We start from the raw sequence: 19,932 nt of genomic DNA, 5'->3' as shown, positions 1-19,932 counted from the left end.
CATGGCCTCTCTCCCTAACTTGAACATCTTTGGATATGTCCTTACGTTCTTAAATCCTTTAAGGATAAAAAACAGAAGTACACACTAGAGGACAGCACCAACGTATCTTGGTTATATAAATGACCTGGATTCAGAGTTTCAATACAACGCAATGAAATTTACAGATGACTTCAATCCAGATGGGACACTGGAATCAAAAAAGACAGCCTGAAAATTACAGAATGAGTTGGATAAAGTATGTAAGTAGACCGAGAATAGTATGAGCAACTTAATTTTTTAAAAATACATGTAGAGTAGTCAATTGTTTTTCTTTTCCAATTAAGGGGCAATTTAGCATGGCCAATCCACCTTATCAGCACATCTTTGGGTTGTGGGGATGAAATCCACGCAGACATGGGGAGAATGTACAAACTTCACACGGATAATGACCCAGGGCCGGGATTCGAACCCGGCTCCTCAGCATCACAGTCCCAGTGCTAACCACTGCGCCACATGCCACCCTATGAGCAACTTAATGAAGACAAATGTAAAATATTGCACAAAGCAAGGAAAAAAGTAAGTGTCTTTATAAAGCCAAAAGAGAAACTAGGAGTTTTAGCTGGGTCAACATTTAAAATATTCAACCATTAACAAAGAAAATGTTGAACAATTTGTGAATAACAGGAGATTACAAGGTAGAGGAAGTTAGCAGCGAAGTTTTTAGTTCTTTTTTTTAACATTGAGTTATACAACACATTGGTTAGACTGTATCATGAGTATTGTGTCCAGTTATGCTCATCAAGTCATAAAGAGAACATTAAAGCACAGGAGACAAGGCAGAGAATAGCCACAATACTGATCAAAGACCTGAATTATGAAGAAAGCTTGGTGAAACCATTTTTTTTCATCCAGGAAAGGCGGTGTCTGAAATTCTAAAGGTTCATCAAATTGTTACGGGAATGTGCAGGGCAAATCTGGAATATTATTTCAGTTTAAACATTAAGATGAGGGACAATAGGATATAGAAGCCACCAGCGAAAGATAAATTTAGGGTTGTTGGGAAAATCTCATTCACATGATCAGTGATCAATGGATCAAACAGACGTTTTAGCGCTGATTACAATATTAAATATTAAGCCGACATATTTTTGTAATATTGCGTACATAAAGTACTCTTTTATAAAATAAATTTAGAGTACCCAATTCTTTTTATCCAATTAAGTAGTCAATTTAGCATGGCCAATTCACCTACCCTGCACATTTTTTGGGTGTTGGGGGGGGGGGGGGGGGGGGGGGGGGGGGGGGGGGGGGTGAGGCCTACGCAGACATGGGGAGAATGTGCAAATTCCACACGGACCGTGGCCCGGGGCCATTAACAAACCCGGGCCCTCGACACCGTTCTGCCCTCAAAATTACTCTTCAAAACTGATCAATACTAAATTGTTATCTTTCCACCTGTAGAGAAATCACGGTTTCCAAAATGGATCTTACTTATATGGAAATTGCATTTGTGCACAATATCTATAGAATCCATGGAATCCATAAAATCCCTACAGGGCAGAAAGAGGTAATTCAGCCCATTGAGTCTGTACTGACTTTCTGAAAGAGAATCCTATCTAGGTCCGCTCCTCTGCCCTATCCTCAAAACTCTGTAACCCCACCTAACCTACTCATCTTTGGACATTAAGGGGAAATTTTAGCTGTGCTGTAATTTTCATTGTTCTTGTTTTTAACAATGCTCTTTGTGTCACAAAACTCGAAATTCTACCAGCAAGAAGAGTCAATATTTGTACTTGGTTGGTTGGAAAATGCCAAACAACCCAACCAATGTCAGAACTGCTTACCAACACCACGCCCAGGGCAATCAAGAACACTCAAACGCTTGGCTAAGTGTAGGGAGGAAAGGTATTGATGTTGCCATATTCCTTACATGGTTAGGGTCCTCAGTTCAGTATTAAAATTAGGAAATCTATTCTGAGGTGCCTATAATGAATGAACGGTGTACTAGTTTGTCATTTTAACATAATTTTAATTCAATATTCCTTCATTTATTATCCTGTCCACCACTTGCCTGTTACTTGCTGGATTTGTTTGTATATTCTTATTATTACATGATTGTCACGTTTCCATGTTTTTAACTTGATTACTTTCTATATATGAATGCTTGACGAATGTTATGCTGCAATTCTTCCTTTGGGCTGCAAATATGTCTCTTAAATAAAATATAATTTTTTATTAGAACAGCAATAGAAGACCAGAAAAAGATGTCTCTCCCTCTCTGTCTTTACCACCCAATATCCTTTGGTTTGCAAAATTGCATTAACTTTTGGAGTTAGAACATAGAACAGTACAGCACAGAACAGGCCCTTGATGTTGTGCCGAGCCATGATCACCCTACTCAAACCCACGTATCCACCCTATACCCGTAACCCAACAACCCCCCACCCCTTAACCTTACTTTTTAGGACACTACGGGCAATTTAGCATGGCCAATCCACCTAACCCGCACATCTTTGGACTGTGGGAGGAAACCTGAGCACCCGGAGGAAACCCACGCACACACGGGGAGGACGTGCAGACTCCGCACAGACAGTGACCCAGCCGGGAATTGAACCTGGGACCCTGGAGCTGTGAAGCATTTATGCTAACCACCATGCTACCGTGCTGCCCCAAGGGAGTTTCTCCCCTTGATACAAGATTGATCTGATAATCAGTGCCTTTCACAAGAAGTTGTCAGTGTTTTGTAGGATTCAGAGCAATAAGCCCACCTAGTCAGTGTTAAACTAACCAAACGCCTAAAATATTTTACTAAATACAATCTTGCAATCTTTCAACACGACTGTGAACTTATTATGACGACCCCCTCAGTTTGACCTAGGAATATATGAATATAAATGAGGACACGACCTTTCCACTTTTACCCCAGTATGTGCGCGTGCATGGCTCATCTTCCAGTTCTGGCAAATCAGAAAACCAGCATGGGAAAGAAATATATCAAAAGTCTTTGTGAGAACCCGTCAGCAGATATTGCAATTGACACTGAAAACTCAGCAAACGACCGGGGGGGGGGGGGGGGGGGGTTACATTTATTGAATCAATCATCATCATCCCGTCACCAAGCAGCAAGTAGAGACAGATATGGATTTGCCATGCAGTTATTTAACAAGGTAATTGGGTTAGGAGGCACACACCGACCAACCAGTTGTTCCAGAGACTGATATAAAAGCACGTCCCTGCGTCATTCTGGCGTGTCCGTCTATCCTCAGTTCGCTGAGGGAAAAAAAACCCTCTCATTATACCAGTTACTATTTAGGAAGATCTTGTGGCTGACGGTGAGATGATTCCCTTCCGTGTGGTTTTGCCGCTGCTGCTAGCAGTGTGCTCCTATCAGTGTAGATATGTGACTGGTAAGTATATATGACTCCATTATATAAACTGAACCGGTGGTTGCTGGTGAAAGAAGCAGGTGGCAGTACGACACCCAGAGATGTGTGTGTGGTTGGGGGGGATAATGTGTGGAAATGTAGCACTGAGTTGCTTTTTAGCCACAGCCGAGCTCCGTTTTATTCCCTCCACCCACCATGTTGACAGCTGCAAATCTCAAATGGGCTCTTATTGTTGCAACAACCTTGAGGGGTTTATACACTTCCTGTACCATCCGCTTGCTCCCGGTTAGCAGTCGGGTTGATTTGGTTTTTTTAACACACCAGCGGAGTAGGAAATAGCTTTGGGAATAGCCAGACCTACATCTGAATAAAATGGAGCACTCTCTTAAAAGGGCAACGGTAACCTTTAAAACGTTGTTGCGCGGCGATGTCTTGTTGGGATTAGATGGAGGGAGTCGGTAGCCCCCTGGGGGCATGCTGGAAATGAACCTCTTGGGCGTTCGACCCTTCACGAGTGCACACGTTCTCCGGTGTGATGGTGGGGGGTTGTTCAGGTTGGAAAGTAAATACAGCTTGGTAGGTCTCGCTAGTTGGCTCTAGAGCGCTGACTATATTTAAGACAAACTTTAAAAAAAAAATCATATACTGAAAGTCCAAATTCTGGACTTGAGGTGTGCCTGGCCCAGCATTTGGCGAGTGTGATGCAAGTCTCTGCTAGCGTTGCGTGATTGAATGGTTTAACTTTTTGTCCAATAGCAGGTATAGACATGTCTTGGTCTACTACCTTGCAATCTGCAGTTCGCAAGTCAGGAGAGCCGCGGGGGCGTGGGAATAGGATAAAAGTAGTTGGGCGTAAGTCTGTAAAAGCACTTTCCCAACTTCTGTCGGTTTTTAACCTGTGATTGAATACGTTCCAATCAAACCCCCACATGTAAATTCAAACTGCTAAGCACCCGAGACTTTAATTTCAAAACAACTCTACGTTTGGGGGGGGAGGGGGAGTGATTCAATTGGAACATTAAACTTTGTGGCTGTTTACCCTGCATTCCCAGTTTATCTTTTATATTTGACCTTGGTTGGGAACTGGGTTAAACATAATCTGGTGTCTACTTTGGCGGATGTATTGGCCCGCTTCACTTAGACTGGGTCAAACTCCACTAAATCTGTCGCTATTCACCCGCAACTATTCCAACTGCAGCCCCGATTGTCTAGAGCTATGATCGTTGCTAACCCCCTCCTTGCTGTTTGAGGTTAAGGTTACACGATTGTGCTGGACGTGCTTGCTTTACTTCACTGTTATTTGATGCCCTCTAACCACAAGATCCACCTCTTGAAAATGATTGGACAGATTTCGTCCAATAACCAATCCAGACCAGTTTGTTAACGCTTCCTGAAGCTTGTCCGCCCCTCCATGTAGTTTGGTAAATGTGAAATAGAACTCGGCGGACTTGATGTGTTTGAACTTGAATTGTCAACGCTTTCTTCTGTTTTTAGTGAAGCGGAGACGCGTGTCTCTGCTCTCGTTTTTCCAATACACCATCTCGTGTAGATAAGGCAAGTCTTTATCCTGTTTCCTCCGACTTCAGTACCGGTTACAGGGATACCGTTCTGTCCTTGGTATCTAGCATTACCTGGTTGGAGTCATACCGGGCACGAAGATGGGGGTGGTTTCCAACCATCTTTAACTGCTTCATCAATGACCTTCCTCCATCATAAGGTCACAATATCCATGCTTGGGCTGACCAGCAGCATGAAACGTTGCCAGGCAATGACCTCTGAGGATATAACCAGTGCCCCTTGGGTATTTGTGGCATTATCAACATCCTTGGTTGGTTGGGGTTAATCACTGACCAGAAATTGGACTAGCTGTACAAATGCTAATGGCTACAGGAGCAGGTCTAGGGGTGCTGTGGTAAGTAGCTCACCTTCTGACTCCAAAACCTGTCATCCATCTGCAAGGCACAAGTGAGGAGTGATGAGGACACTACACTTGCTTGGGTGACTGCAGCTCCAACAACACTCTGCCCATGGTTGTTTGGGGGAGGGGGGATAGTGGATTAGCTAATAAGGGGGGCATTTTCAGGATGAATGCCTGTAACTAGTGGAGTGTTGCTGGGGCCATTTGGATGAGGGGATTTGTGGGTGGGAAGGTGAGTAGTGAGGATGACGTGTCTACAGATGGTTATGCAGTGGTTTAGAACATAGAACAGTACAGCACAGAACAGTCCCTTCGGCCCTTGATGTTGTGCCGAGCCATGATCACCCTACTCAAACCCACGTATCCACCCTATACCTGTAACCCAACACCCCCCCCCCCCCCCCCCCCCCCCCCCCCCTTAACCTTACTTTTTAGGACACTACGGGCAATTTAGCTTTGAGTGGGTTAAAACCTGGAAGATAAATAGAATCACTAGTGTAAAATGAGACCATTCAGCCCTCGTCTTAATGTTTAAACTGAAATAATATTCTATGACCAAGTAAATGCTGAGATCATTGAGTCTAGGACCAAAGGGCATACAGTAAGAGGGTGCCTATTTAAGATGGATCTGTTCTTTACTACAGACTGATGGGGACAATTGTTTTTCCTTAGTAAGGGAATCCAGGGTTGAAGTGTGGAGTTAGTTTAAGAATCATATCAGTTGTGTTTTAATTGAATGGCTACATCTTGGGTGATCAAAGCTTGACATGATCCAGGACAAAGCAGCTCACTTGATTGCTACCCTTATGCAAACATATTCCCTCACTAAATGGCAACTGTCTGTACCATCTACAAAATGCACTGCCAAGAACTCACTACACCAACAGCCTGTAATTTTTTTTTAATTGGAAGGGAAAAGCTTCCTGTTGGCCAAGATCTGAACAACCTACTGGAAGTACTTGTGGCCCATTTAGCTTTTGCAGAATTGATAGCTTTCTGGAAGGTGGCTTGACAGTGTCCAGCACCAGCATTCTAGAGGAACCAAGTATGGAAATATCACTGGAAATCCATCTGCTTGGGTGTAACTAGTTGGAGCTGCTCCTCACAAATGAAGAATTGGGTGAGGACAGCAGCTGACTGGGAAGCCTGTTTGACACACCTATGTATAGAAAACCTGGGTCGGTTGATTGTCAACTAATTCTATAGACAATACTGTTTTGTCACAGTATGGTGTCTAATACCATTGGCTTCACATGCTGAATGTGCAATGTTTAATAGAACTTTCAGCATTAAGGTTTGAGACATCCAGACTGGATCCAATGTTAAATATTATGTTTAAAATGTAAAAAGTTGTTTGAAGTATAAATATGTCCAATGTTTTCCCTGAAGGTTCAAGAGCCTCTTGTGAAGTGTCTCAATTTCAGTGCAAAAATGGACGTTGTATTCCCTCTGTGTGGAAGTGTGACGGAGATGATGATTGCTCTGATGGCAGTGATGAAAGTTCATGTGGTAAGTAACTAAACAGATTTACTTGCACAACTTTTTTGTTTACAAGTACCAGTTCTTTCTCAATGCTTTGTAAGGGTAAGCTGACTGATCCAGTACTGGTCATAACACCCTAATTTGACCTTGAGACTATAATGTGCTAATAATACCTTAACAGCAGAATTCCATTGTTCTAATGCTTCTAGCTGTTGGCCAACCCCTCTTCTGATGCTAGCCCTACATGCCAGTTATATTTACAAGAGGTGGACAATTTTTCCTGGCATTGTGGCACTGCATTAACAGGAACTGTTTGCCACTGATCACCAATGAATTTTGCAAGGTTAAACATTTTAATACTCCTTGCAAAGTGATTAATACTTCACTTGGTGACATAGATATCAGTCTCAGCATGTTTGACTACTTGTCTGTCAAGCAGTCAACCATGGATGTTTCTTGAAAAGGACAATCCTGGCTTCAGCATAGATGTTGCTTGCAGCAGTAGGTGCTGGAAAAAATACATTAGCGAAAACCAGACTTACTTTGAGCAATATTCTTATAATTAATTTATGTGCATCATAAAAATGTCCTGATGAGGTTGCAAAGATACTGGAGCAGTAACCTCAATGCAGTGGTGAACTGGGAAAATCTGTTGGAAAAAGGGCAGATCAGATTGGGTGATAAATCACACTCTCTGGTCTTGGGATATATAGCCAGGAGGGATATATCATGATTCAATCCCAGATGTGAAACTGATAAACTTCAACTTAACCAAGACTATAAAGTAATGGGTTTATTATCTGCATCAAGGCACTTTGGTCTACATGCATCACTATAGATGAACTGAATTTATCACCACATTGTGTGTGTGTGTGTGGGGATATCCAGTAAAGGAGTCTTATTCATGGAACCGTCTATTTGTACTGTCTGTCCCAGTGCTCTGATCTGTCCTATTATGCTGTTTTAGAGGGGTAGGTTCCTCTTGAGTACCCAATTTTTTTTTTTTTGCATGGCCAATCCACCTAAGCTGCACATCTTTGGGTTGTGGTGGTGAAACCCACACTAACATGGAGGAGAATATGTAAACTCCCAGTGACCCAGGGCTGGGATTCGAACCCGTGTCCTCTATGCCATAGTCCCAGTGCTAACCACTGTGCCACATGTTGCCCTCATTTTATTAACTTGGAATACTTGTGTGTATGTAGTACCTGCCACCCTTGTCTGTATTCGGGGCTTGACTTTTCACAGTAGAAATCCTCAAGAGGATAACTTTACACTACCTGCATCAACTTGGAGGCAATTCATCAGAATCACTTTTTCATTGCTCTTCTGCATGTTGTCCCTTGGCAACGTCACAAACCCTCTAATATCCTGATTTTTAGCATCCTTATAACTGGTCTTCACTTTTACACTATAAAAGCACTTTGGGAATAAAATATTTGGACATTTAGTCAACAGCATACTGAACTGATGAGCTGTTAATCAGATCTGCTAATGGTGCCATGGATTTATTTCCTACTTCTGGGGAAATAACTAGCACACGAGGCTAGCCCCTCTTTGAATTGTAGATTTGTAATTTATTATTTTCCTTCTAACTTTACCTCTGCTAATCACGTTTGCATGATCTGTGACACACCTTCAGGCCAATCAAGGCTCAATGTTCTCCTTAGATTATATATTTCCCCCGACCTCCACAACTTGACAACTTTCTCTGCTCGTTGCTCAAATTTCTTGGAGCTCCCACTGAATTGTTTCAACAATGGGAGGGCATCAATACCTACTTGAGCAATCCCATCTGAAGGAGTTTGGATGAAGCTAATACTTCGTGTACATTTATTTCTCAGCTAAGAAGACCTGTGGTAGCTCTGACTTTGTCTGCCATGATGGACATTGTGTGCCTAGTAGGTGGCAGTGTGATGGTGATGCTGATTGTGAAGATGGATCAGATGAAAGTCCAGAAGTCTGTCGTGAGTGTTAACTTTCCCATGTGCATTTTCAGTCAGTATGAAGGAAACCGTCTGCACCCCAGCACCTTTTGATTCTATCTAAAGTCTCCTTCTCTGCATCCCAGCACCTTTTGATTCTATCTAAAGTCTCCGTCTCCCTGCTTCAGATTGGGGCCCTGGCTCCAGCCCTGATGCTTCATAGTCACAATTTGGGGGCCCTAGTGAGAATTGTTGCAAACCAAGATCATGCATGCATAAAGAGCTAGTTTGTCAATGCTACATGGTCACATTTTTGACACTAGCATAGCCGCTGAATTGGCTGGTATAATCTTTTCCAGACTAGTGACATCAAATGTTGGTTGTCATAGAGTCTTTAATGCATCTCAATAAAATTTACTTCCAATATATAATCCATCCATGGGCATGGAAGCAATGGCCCTGTCCTGAACATTTAATAAATCGGCCCAAATACTTTGCACACTTGCCGTGCACTTAAGGCACTTTTTTTAAACTTTCAGACACAAGAACTTGTCAAGTCAATGAAGTCAACTGTAGCCCTAAATCTACCCAATGCATTCCCATACCCTGGAGATGTGATGGTGAAAGAGATTGTGATGATGGTGGAGATGAAGAAAATTGTGGTAAGTAATTCTCAGATCAATGTGCCCTATTGGATGACATGCCACATAATTTGACTTTCACCAGTTTGCTATGGTAGGAATAGCTTTCCATGGGTTAATAGGCCATAAACATCTGCACTGTCCAGAAAGAGAACGAGCTGCTCACTCGTGTTCCACCACCTCCATCGCCCTACAGATCACAGCACTTGGATGTGGATTCGGATACCTTAAATGAGTGTTAATATTTCAGCCTCAACCAACAACTTGGGCAGTGAATTCCAGACACCCATCACCCTCTGAAAAACATTTCCTCATGTCCCCCTCATCCTTCTACCAACCCCTTCAATATACGCCCACTGATAATTGACACCTCAGCTAGGGGAATTGTCTCAGTCACTACAATAACCATGGCCCATCCAATCTCATAGCTGCAATTTGACTTGTACAACCAGCATATTAATAGTATAATCTTAACACTAACAAACTTGCAATAGTCACATAATCACAATATGATCAAAGTACCCGAGATATAGGTAACATAAAACAAATGTTTTCCTTCCTTGGACTCTCTCTAACCACTTGCAGTTGAGCTGCACCTGTGCTGTGCATTTGTCCAGTGTGGTCTACATTCTGGGGTCACTTTAAATAGAGACCCCACTCTGTTTTCATCAACCCCCCCCCCCCCCCCCAAGATGCTAGTCACCAGGATCCTAAAGAGGCTGAATTGCCTTCCACAACAATTGTATTGTGGAAGCCGCCTTCCAATTCCTTATGGCAAAGTTTTGTTTTTTATATTGGTCAAACAGCCAATCTGTAGCCTTGGGTTATGCTGCTGATTTCCACCCCAAGCTGGAATCTCTGAGGCTAGGGTGTCTGCCCCTCCTTAATAATTTGTCTGTTCCAACATTCCAGACTGCCACTAAAGGGCATGTCTGTGCCCTTACCCACATGACCCTGGACATGGTGTCTAAAGGTTGTAAGTACCCAACAAGCTTGAGGCAGCACCAGACATGTGGATGTTGTTAGCCAGACCTCCCTAGCACTATTCGCAGAAGAACCTAGTTGAGTGCACTGCTGTTGGCTGCATTGGGCTCATACCTGCACATAAGGAGGTGCAGTTCACCCTATGCAGTGCTTCAACCCAGAGTCCTCCCCCTCTCTCTATGCCTAGCTCTTCCACCTTTCTCATCCCGTAACACTGTTGCATTTACTGTCCTCTTAATTTGTTTCCAGGTAGCTGGGAGAATGTTGTGGGTGTTGGGAGCTTGTTCCCTTTCAGGAGCTATGAGCTTCTGTTGGTTTCCCCCAAAGTTGCTACTGTCTGTACAGTACCCCTTTGCCCTGTCTCTACATCTGTTTTGCTGGATTGCATGTGGGGGCAACAGTAGACATTTCACCAAGTTTGAAATACTGTCTGAGCTGGCTCCAGGTCCTTTGGTGCAGCCAATCCCCAGGCTTCTCAAACATGTGGCTGGGGGGGGGGGGGGGGGGGGGGGGAGACTGTGGCCATTGATCAAAGGGATGTCCCAATACAGGAGGTCTCCTCTGTCTGTACCCATTCTGCCTTTGGTTCTCCCAGCCACCCCACACCCTTTCTGCATTTTCTCTCACTAGTGAGTAAGGGGTTTGGCAGCACCAGGATTCCCATACAGGGAGTTTCTAGTTCTAAATGGAACACTGAAGGTTTGACGACTCCTCCTCCATATCTTCCAAAAACCACCTTTGACCCAAGTTGGTCATCCCTGCAGAGCAAATTGAGCCCAGCAACTGAACCCTAGATCAACAGCAGGTCATGAACCCTGGTGCAATTTTAGTTCTTTGATCCCTGTTCTATCCTTGTACACTTCAATAGGATAAATAAACTATATATCCTGTCATGCAATTTGCTGATTAACTCTTGCCTGATCAGTTAACATTCCCAAACTCTAGGTGGATATGTCACTTTCCCATACATAATGGGCATATGCAGTCCTAGCTATTTCAGCCTTGGGGGCATCCCATGAACAAAGACCCCTAGTTTAAAATTGTTTTTTTTTTTTCTCAGGTGCTCTTACTTGCAGTGCACTAGAATTTACATGTGCTAGTGGCAGATGCATTTCCAAGACATTTGTCTGCAATGGTGAAGATGACTGTGGCGATGGAAGTGATGAAAAAGGTTGTGCACCACCAACCTGTGGCCCACATGAATTTCAGTGCAATAGTTCCGAATGTATCCCTCTGCAATGGGTGTGTGACAGTGATATTGACTGCATTGACCACTCTGATGAATCTCCAGAACAATGTGGGCGCACCCTTCCTCCCCTCATCACATGCTCTGCTGCTGAGATGCGATGTGACTCTGGTGAATGCATCCATCGCCGATGGTACTGTGATGGTGATTCTGACTGCAAAGATGAAAGTGATGAAGCAAATTGCCGTAAGTTTTTGAGTTCTAACAGTGAAGTAGCATAATTGTGTTATTTCTCCCATGATTTGTTAATTGAAGCCAGTATCCATGAAATAACACTGGATTCAAACAAAGCACTCCCAGTCTAGATGACCCAAGTATGTCTTTAGAATTGGGTGGAATGGGGAAGAGCTTGGTTAGTTGCACATCAATTTTAACCAAGTCACAATTCCAACCCCTCTTTGGGTACTGTTTAGCCCAAAGTGTGTTCTGTAAAGTGACAACCTAAATTGGACCAGCCCTGTCAATGCAAATTCACTTCGCTTTCAAAAGTGACTTGCAGTAGCAACTCGCCAAAGCTTCTGACAGAATCTTTCAAACCTGCAACCATTTTTGCCCAAAGACTAGAGTAGCAAACACTTCAATTTCATTCCCAACATTAATTCATCTTGCCAAGTCAAAATCCACCAATTCCTTGGCGACTGGCTTACCTCTGCTGCAGTATTCCAAAAGACAACACATCACTACTTGGCTGGACCGTTTCATCACCAATACCCACATCTTGAATTTATCCATGCTGCTAGGATGCCTCTGCTAAACAAGCCATCAAAATCATAACTTTGCAACTGAGCAAAAGTTTCACTCCTTGCTAATCTCAATGGGCTTCATTCTTTCTTCAGCTCCTCAAACTTGCAGACCAGACAACTTTAGATGTGGTGACGGTGGCTGCATCCATGGAAGCAGGCAATGTAATGGATTCCGAGACTGTACTGATGGCACTGATGAGCTTAACTGCAGAAACAGTAAGTCTATTAATTATCTGATTATAGTCCATCTAGAGCTGATTGTTTAACATTGGTATTCTTCAGTTTCAGAGTGTACTGGTCCAACAAACTTCAAGTGTCATAGTGGAGAATGTATTGACATGACTCGAGTGTGTAATCAACAGCAGGACTGCCAGGACTGGAGTGATGAACCACTTAAAGAATGTAGTAAGTGGCTCTGACTTTAATTATTTGATTTAACAACTATTCTTTGCTTTGGAGCAACTTGATTTAACATGTACTAGTCATCACTCCCTCCATTAGCCTTTCTTTCCATAACTCCCTATGGCAAGACTTGGTACCATTTTGTTTTTGGCTGCTATCTAATGAACCGTGCACTGATTCTGATGGCCTAATAGTTTCACTGATACTGACATGGATCACCAATGGTCAGCTTTGTATTGGTCATGGTGGATCAAACATAAAACCCATTGTTTTTTGGGGAGGAACAAATGGCTTCTAGTTAGTCCACTAGCAAATAGCTTCACTTTGCCAGAACTGAGAATAACAATTTTTTTCTAATGCCATTGCTTACATTTGTAGCACAACTTTAATCTCGCATCTCAAACTGTCTTGCAGCATTCTGGTTGTCGATTCTATGTACACCCATCAGGATAAAACTTGACCATAACTAACATCAATAGATGAGCCATTTGTTAATCCCCATTACCAAGCTTCCAACCAGCCCATGGACTTCAGTCTTGCCTGCTAAGCTAACATTGATAACTGATTAGTATCTGTTTTCTTCTGACCAGATTTGAATGAATGCTTAGAGAACAATGGAGAATGCTCTCACATCTGCAGAGATCTTGTCATTGGTTATGAATGTGATTGCCCTGCTGGCTTCCAACTAGTTGACCGAAAAACATGTGGAGGTAAATGATTCATTTTTCCATAAGGGGCAATTTGGCATGGCCAATCTACCTACCCTGCACATCTTTGGGTTGTGGGGGTGAAACCCATGCAACACTAGGAGAATGTGCACAAAAGACAAGTGACCCAGAGACAGGATCAAACCTGGGACTTTGGCACCATGAGGCAGCAGTGCTGCTGTCATACTTTTTGAATCTTAAAGAACTTGTTGCACTTGCTCTGCAGATGTCGACGAATGTCAAAATCCTGGGGTTTGCAGTCAGATTTGTATCAACTTGAAAGGAGGCTTTAAATGTGAATGTTATGAAGGATATCAGATGGACCCAGCTAATGGAGTTTGTAAGGCAATAGGTAAGAATAACTTGGTTATACAAAATTGCCAGGATCTCCAGTGATGGCTGGAAATTTAAATCTTGTAGCACGAAATTGAGTGAACCCAAATTAACTTTGGGAAATTCACAATAGGATATGACTCTTCTTTGAGTGAGTGGCTTCAAACTGATTACAAACTCTCTTTAAAACACAGGTAAAGAACCCTACTTAATGTTCACTAACCGTCGTGACATCAGGAAAATAGGACTTGAGCACAAGGAGTATACTGGAGTAGTTGAGCAGCTGAGAAATACTGTAGCACTAGATGCAGATATTGCAGCACAAAGAATCTTCTGGGCTGACTTGGGACAACGGGCAATTTTCAGGTAACTGAAGGCTTCTGGATGGTTCTGACTTGTGTAGACTTCAAAACAAACTCCCTAGAATTCCCCATCTTGACAAACAATGTACCCAAAGCTGATTGGCATACTTCTGGCAGTGGCATACATTGACACGCAATGAGCCTATGTCTTGGCAATCTTTCAATTTGCAATGCCCCCTAATGTTTGGTTGTGTGCTGCGCCACCGTTTTGATCTCTACTCTATCCCACAAGTAAAATCGATCTCCACTCTATCCCACAAGTAAAATCGCCATAGTCCTGATGACCATGGGTTTCTCTACTGCAATAAGAACCAGCTGTCCAGCCAACTGATCTAAACCAATCCTACCACTACCTGATTTTGTTGCCCAATTTCTCTTCCCATGAGCATTCTCAATTTTGCTAATCTAGGGAGCCCTACAATGCAACTTGATGAATTGATAGTAATGTGTTATGCATTGAACCCCACTTTTATTCTTTTAGCACTTCTGTGGACCAACGGAGTTCAGATGGCCACTCTAGAATTGTTAGTGATGTGCGAATCCCTGTGGGTATTGCTGTTGACTGGATTTACAAGAATGTCTACTGGACCGATCTGGGTTTTAAAACACTATCTGTGGCTACCTTTGATGGAACCAAAAAGAAGACTCTCTTTGACACTGATCTAAGGGAACCAGCGTCCATAGCTGTAGATCCACTAACTGGGTACACATTGAAATTTCACTTTTTTTTATAATGGTAGAATACCTCCAGCTTCTCGAGGCAATTAACTTTCCAAATTCACTGGCCCTGTAATTTCTCCTTGCAGATTTGTTTACTGGTCAGATTGGGGTGAGCCAGCAAAGATAGAAAAAGCAGGAATGAATGGCGTGGATCGACAACTCCTTGTTACCAGAAATATTCAATGGCCAAATGGCATTACACTTGGTAAGTTTCTTGGTTGGGTCTGAATTTGGTTTATTTCCTGCCCCACCACCACAAAGCTAATGCTTGTCTTTGTTCACAGATCTCATAAAAAGCCGTCTCTATTGGGTTGACTCAAAAATGCACACCTTGTCCAGTGTGAACTTAAGTGGACAAGATAGAAGAAGGGTTCTTTTGTCACCAGACTACCTTGCTCATCCTTTTGCTGTTACTGTATTTGAAGTAAGTGTTTGTCTCCTGTGGCATATTTTGTTTGTCTCCTGTTGTCCTAAGTGCAATAGGCTTAACTTAGCCATCTATAACTCCTGGTTTTTAGGACCGTGTATTCTGGACTGATGGAGAAAATGAAGCTATTTATGGAGCCAACAAGTTCACCGGGTTAGATGTGGTCCTTCTTGCTTCAAACCTTAATGAACCTCAAGATATCATAGTTTATCATGAACTTGTACAGCCATCAGGTATGAATCTTTCTACAGTAGGTATTTTCTACTGCAGATGCTGGGAAGCATTTACTGATTCCATCTCTCCAGACCATGAAAAGTGTCAAGCATATTTAATGTGATTCTTTTGCAGGGAAAAACTGGTGCAATGAGAGAATGCAGAATGGAGGTTGTGACCACATGTGTCTACCTGCTCCTCAAATTAACAACCATTCACCAAAGTACACCTGTGTATGCCCATCTGGAATGGAGCTAGCAAAAGATGGTCAACAATGTACAATGGGTAGGCAAGAATTTTCTAGTCATTTACTGAGTAATTGACCTTGTTCATATGCAGCCATTAAAATGAATTGAGAGTCCCTCTAGCCTGAAATTTGCAACCTCTCCTCCCTATCCATGATGAGATTATGAATGTTATCCAGAATCTCTAACTCTGCCTTGGACCCCCCCCCTGTTCCCCGTTCAGGAGGCCCACACCATCTAATTGTTCCATATCCTAAACTGATGACCCCCTAGTTCTAATTCTCTTGAAGAATTGACATCCCTGTCACCTGCCTAGTCTATACCAAAAACTTCCAGTGTTGATTTTAGTATGCTAGTTTCCAGTGCATTTTACATCCTTAAGGATCCCATACTATACACGGTACTCGTGTGGAGTCTCAATGCTCTGTGTAACTGAAGCACCTCTACTTGGCAACATGATGAGCAAGCTTTCGTAACTTATGTACCTGCACATAAACCTCTCGTGACATCCAGATCCCTCTGCATCTCGAGCTCTGTCTTCATCATTCCACCCCATCTTTGCCCACTCACTTAACCTATATTGTCCTCTTAATTTCGCAACCATTCCTGAGGCAACAGCACAACCATTCCTGAGGCAACAGCACTGATCTCTGTAGCACCAATTTTTATTATTTTGTCTTGTCCATGTCATGTTTTCCCCTTGACCACAAATTACAATTTCAAACTCCAATAACCATGTTGACTTGCCTGCCTTGCGGTTTCCTGATTGTCTTCTCTTTAAAATGTGTTACATGAGTGGAACCGTTCCATTTGGAAGGCCAAAGCAAAATACCAAGTCATCTGCATATCCTTTCCATGATTCCCTACACTTGCTCACCAATTGGTATCTTTAGAAACTCTTCTCTCGTAGGTAGCTTTCTTACTAATTTTTCCTTGTCTTGGGTCTGTCTTTGTGCACATGCATATGTTTAGTTTTAACAATAAATGGATGATGTGGTCTTGTGTTGAGAGCCCTTTAGTGTCCCTCCTCTCAATTCCTTGACTTTGCCCAATTCTCTGGCTTTAAATACAGTCCATATGTAAATTTTCCGAGCCCAATTCTGATCATTGCTGTCTTGGATACACAATTGTCTTTTTTGCAGCAAGTTCTCCTCCAGACATTAAGTTCAGGACCTTTTGGACTTTCTCTGCTACAGAAGTCTCATACCCTCCTCCATGAGACACTGTTCCAAGCATTGCTTTCCCTCCCTACTTGACATCTCTGCTCAGGTTACAATTTCTGGTCTGTGTAGTAATCTCCCACATTCCTGGATATTATGCACCTCCTTCCCATGTCAACACAGCACAACTTTAAGTAGTGGTCAAGGAAGATGAAATGTTTGGGCTTATTGTCCTTGTCGAAAGGTGCCACTTGTTAGCTCTGAACAACCCCTCAGATTTGCATTGTTGAATAGTAATTTGGGATTTGTTCTGCCTTGTGAACAGGACATGTAGACTAGGTTGTAACCAGGGCCCATAGCCTTTGTTTCCAACACCTTCAGCCAATTGACACCTGCTGTGTTGGGAGGCCAAATTCTAGCAAAGTTCTTGCACTGATGGGTTCACATCACAAATTGGGATATTTGAGAACTGCAATGTGGCAAGATTGCAGGGCTTCATTTGGTATTGTGAAACTTGGTGCCTGCACTGCTTTGGTACAAGAGGTGAGGCTATCACATGTTTATGGCATAGCTGAAGAGATCTAGCAGTTGGACAGTAGAAGGGTGCCCTCTTTGAAGACTGGGCATGGATGTGAAATGGTCACCAATACAGTAGATACATTCAGTAAGGGTATTGCTCAGTCCATGTGACAATACCTTAACTCAAGTTGGAACTTAACATGCCCTTTTTTTTTCTTCCCAGGAACTGCAGGCACTGGACGTACACTAATTCTCTCTTCAGCTCCCCCAACTGTCCTGCCTGGTGCTCGAGGTAACTTTATTCTACTGGTATCTAACCATACTAGTGCATTGATTTTTGGGGTGGGGGAAATTAACTACTCCTAGCATGCTCTGGTTGAGGCTCACCGATGCTGTGTATCTAATGTGGGTGATGTGATGCATTTCACAATGCCCCAGAAAGGAGAAACTGCACTAACTAGTCGTTATGAAGCAGGATAAAATTTTGTGTGCACTAGAAAGGGAGCACCTTTATTTGTCTTCTCTGAATCACCCAAGTGCTCCTGTGTGGCCCTACTACTAATGGGAACAGAGCCAAAGCCAAATTTCTTAATGGTAAGAAGCTAACTCATTTGCAGGAATCTGTTCCTTCAGAGCAGATCCACTACCCTCAACCAAACTTGGGCTGCCTGTCAAATGACCATTCAATAATACACCGACCTCCATTTGGGAGATACCTCATCACCAAAATGATGACTGGAATGGGTTGGCAAGTACCTAGTAATTGTCTGGTCACCAGTATTTAAGCACCTTGCTTAATCAAATTATTTTCCAACCTTGTACATCTGAATTAACATGTGTACTGTTGCAGATGGAAATTTGAGTACTCCACTTCAAGTGAGCCAGTTTGGGAAAGGATCAGCAGCTGTCTGGATTATAATTCCTGTTTGTAAGTAGAGCACCATTTTAATTTCTGCTCCTGAATTGTCAATATTGCCTGATGTGCCACCTTTTTTTTAAAAAATGAGTATTAGTAACCATAACTTTATTGGTGCTGGCTCAGTACAACTGCCAAGTTCAGCATCTCCCTGACCCACCCCGTGTGTGTGTGGGGTGTGTGTGTTCCTGCCACTAATGACTGACCGTCAGTTCCTTTAATGGGGACAATTGGTCTGAAGATCAGATAAGTTTGTTGCTTCAATATCTTTCTCTCTAATTTCAGTGCTACTGGTAATAGCCTGTGTGGCTGGTTATGTTTCATGGCGCAACTGGCAAAACAAGAGCACCAAGAGTATGAACTTTGATAATCCTGTCTACTTGAAAACTACTGAAGATGATTTAAATATTGATCTCAACAAGCAAAGCCAAGCAGTAGGCCATACCTACCCTGCAGTAAGTAATGTAGGATATTCTTCCTTGATGCTTTACTCCATAATTTTAACTGGAGGCCTACCCAAGGTCACCCAAATAACATTCAACCAGTCGTGTTCACATAACGCCAGTAACCGCTTGCAACTTGTAAAAGATCCCTTCCATGGTGCAGGACCTGAACCTTTTCGGCATTTAATTATTGGGTTTGGACAAAACCATACAATAACATATTTAACCCTTGGTTGCAAACTGGTTGTGGGACTTGGGGTCCATGTCCCCAGAGCTTGTAGCTTGGTGCCTCTGACTTGTCTCCTAATTTGTGGTTTAATGCTGGTCTCCATAGTTTTACCATTTATATTTTTGCCCCATATATAAAATAACCGAGCTTTTTAAATTTTTAGATCTCCATTGTCAACACAGAAGATGATTCTGCTTGATCTTTCTCCTGGAGTCTTCCATCAACCCAGTTTGATATTCAGCACAGTGACACATCAACAAGACTGTAGTATGGTTTGTGGACAGTATTTCCTACTACATATTTCCCTACTACGTATTTATTTAAAGTCACTGGTACTATTCCTCAATCTTTCAGTATTTAAATTGACTTTTGCAAGCACTTTTTGTGTGGTGATGAAATGCAACTTGGATACTGTTCTGTAAAAACTTGTAAATAGTATTGAGCATTTTGAATACGCTGTAAATAACCTTTTGCAATGGTTGGGGTAAAATGGGACAACTGATGCCAAACTGCCAAGGGTTTGTAAGAATTTTTATATGACTGACAAATTTCTGTAACATAATTGCCATTTGAAAGCAATACTGTTAAATGAAATAAAATGAATAATTGCACATGGTTGAATTTTGGCCCTTTTCTCAGAACAGAACTATAGCCAGACATGTGTCCTCATTCGATTTTGTAAAAGGGGACAGTCGGTATTTTTCCAAAAGGCAACCCACAGGTTGGGCAAGTTTTTAATGACCTGAGGGGGTAGGGGGATTGCCACAAGAAATGGCAGAATAAAAGCAAGATGCTTATGGGGGACTGATGTGTGAAGGATAGCTCAAGAGCCTGCATTACTTTGTATTCTGCAGTCCACAAGTATATCCCACTGTACAGGGGACCTGCAACTGTGTACACCTTGATGGTTACATTGGAGGCAGTTCAGAACTTTCAGTATTGCCTTGGGGAA

At 42.6% G+C, this 19,932-nt stretch overlaps 1 protein-coding gene across 1 annotated transcript; it reads left to right on the top strand.

Moving 5' to 3' along the window:
- The first annotated feature begins 3,165 nt into the window (after positions 1 to 3,165).
- On the top strand, positions 3,166 to 19,591 carry vldlr (very low density lipoprotein receptor). Its single transcript, XM_038804670.1, has 19 exons — positions 3,166 to 3,386; positions 6,673 to 6,792; positions 8,610 to 8,732; positions 9,230 to 9,352; positions 11,376 to 11,747; positions 12,398 to 12,520; positions 12,587 to 12,709; positions 13,297 to 13,416; positions 13,640 to 13,765; positions 13,941 to 14,112; positions 14,590 to 14,811; positions 14,915 to 15,033; positions 15,113 to 15,252; positions 15,347 to 15,488; positions 15,604 to 15,753; positions 17,616 to 17,684; positions 18,243 to 18,320; positions 18,594 to 18,763; positions 19,144 to 19,591. Exons 1-19 carry the CDS (start codon positions 3,317 to 3,319, stop codon positions 19,177 to 19,179), a joined length of 2,598 nt encoding a protein of 865 aa, XP_038660598.1. The 5' UTR covers positions 3,166 to 3,316; the 3' UTR covers positions 19,180 to 19,591.
- Positions 19,592 to 19,932: the final 341 nt, after the last annotated feature.

This window comes from Scyliorhinus canicula, chromosome 8 (genome assembly GCF_902713615.1).
Source record: "Scyliorhinus canicula chromosome 8, sScyCan1.1, whole genome shotgun sequence".
NCBI lineage: Eukaryota > Metazoa > Chordata > Chondrichthyes > Carcharhiniformes > Scyliorhinidae > Scyliorhinus > Scyliorhinus canicula.
The sequence above is the reverse complement of the archived record's forward strand: the minus strand, read 5'-3'. Positions and strand labels throughout refer to the sequence as shown.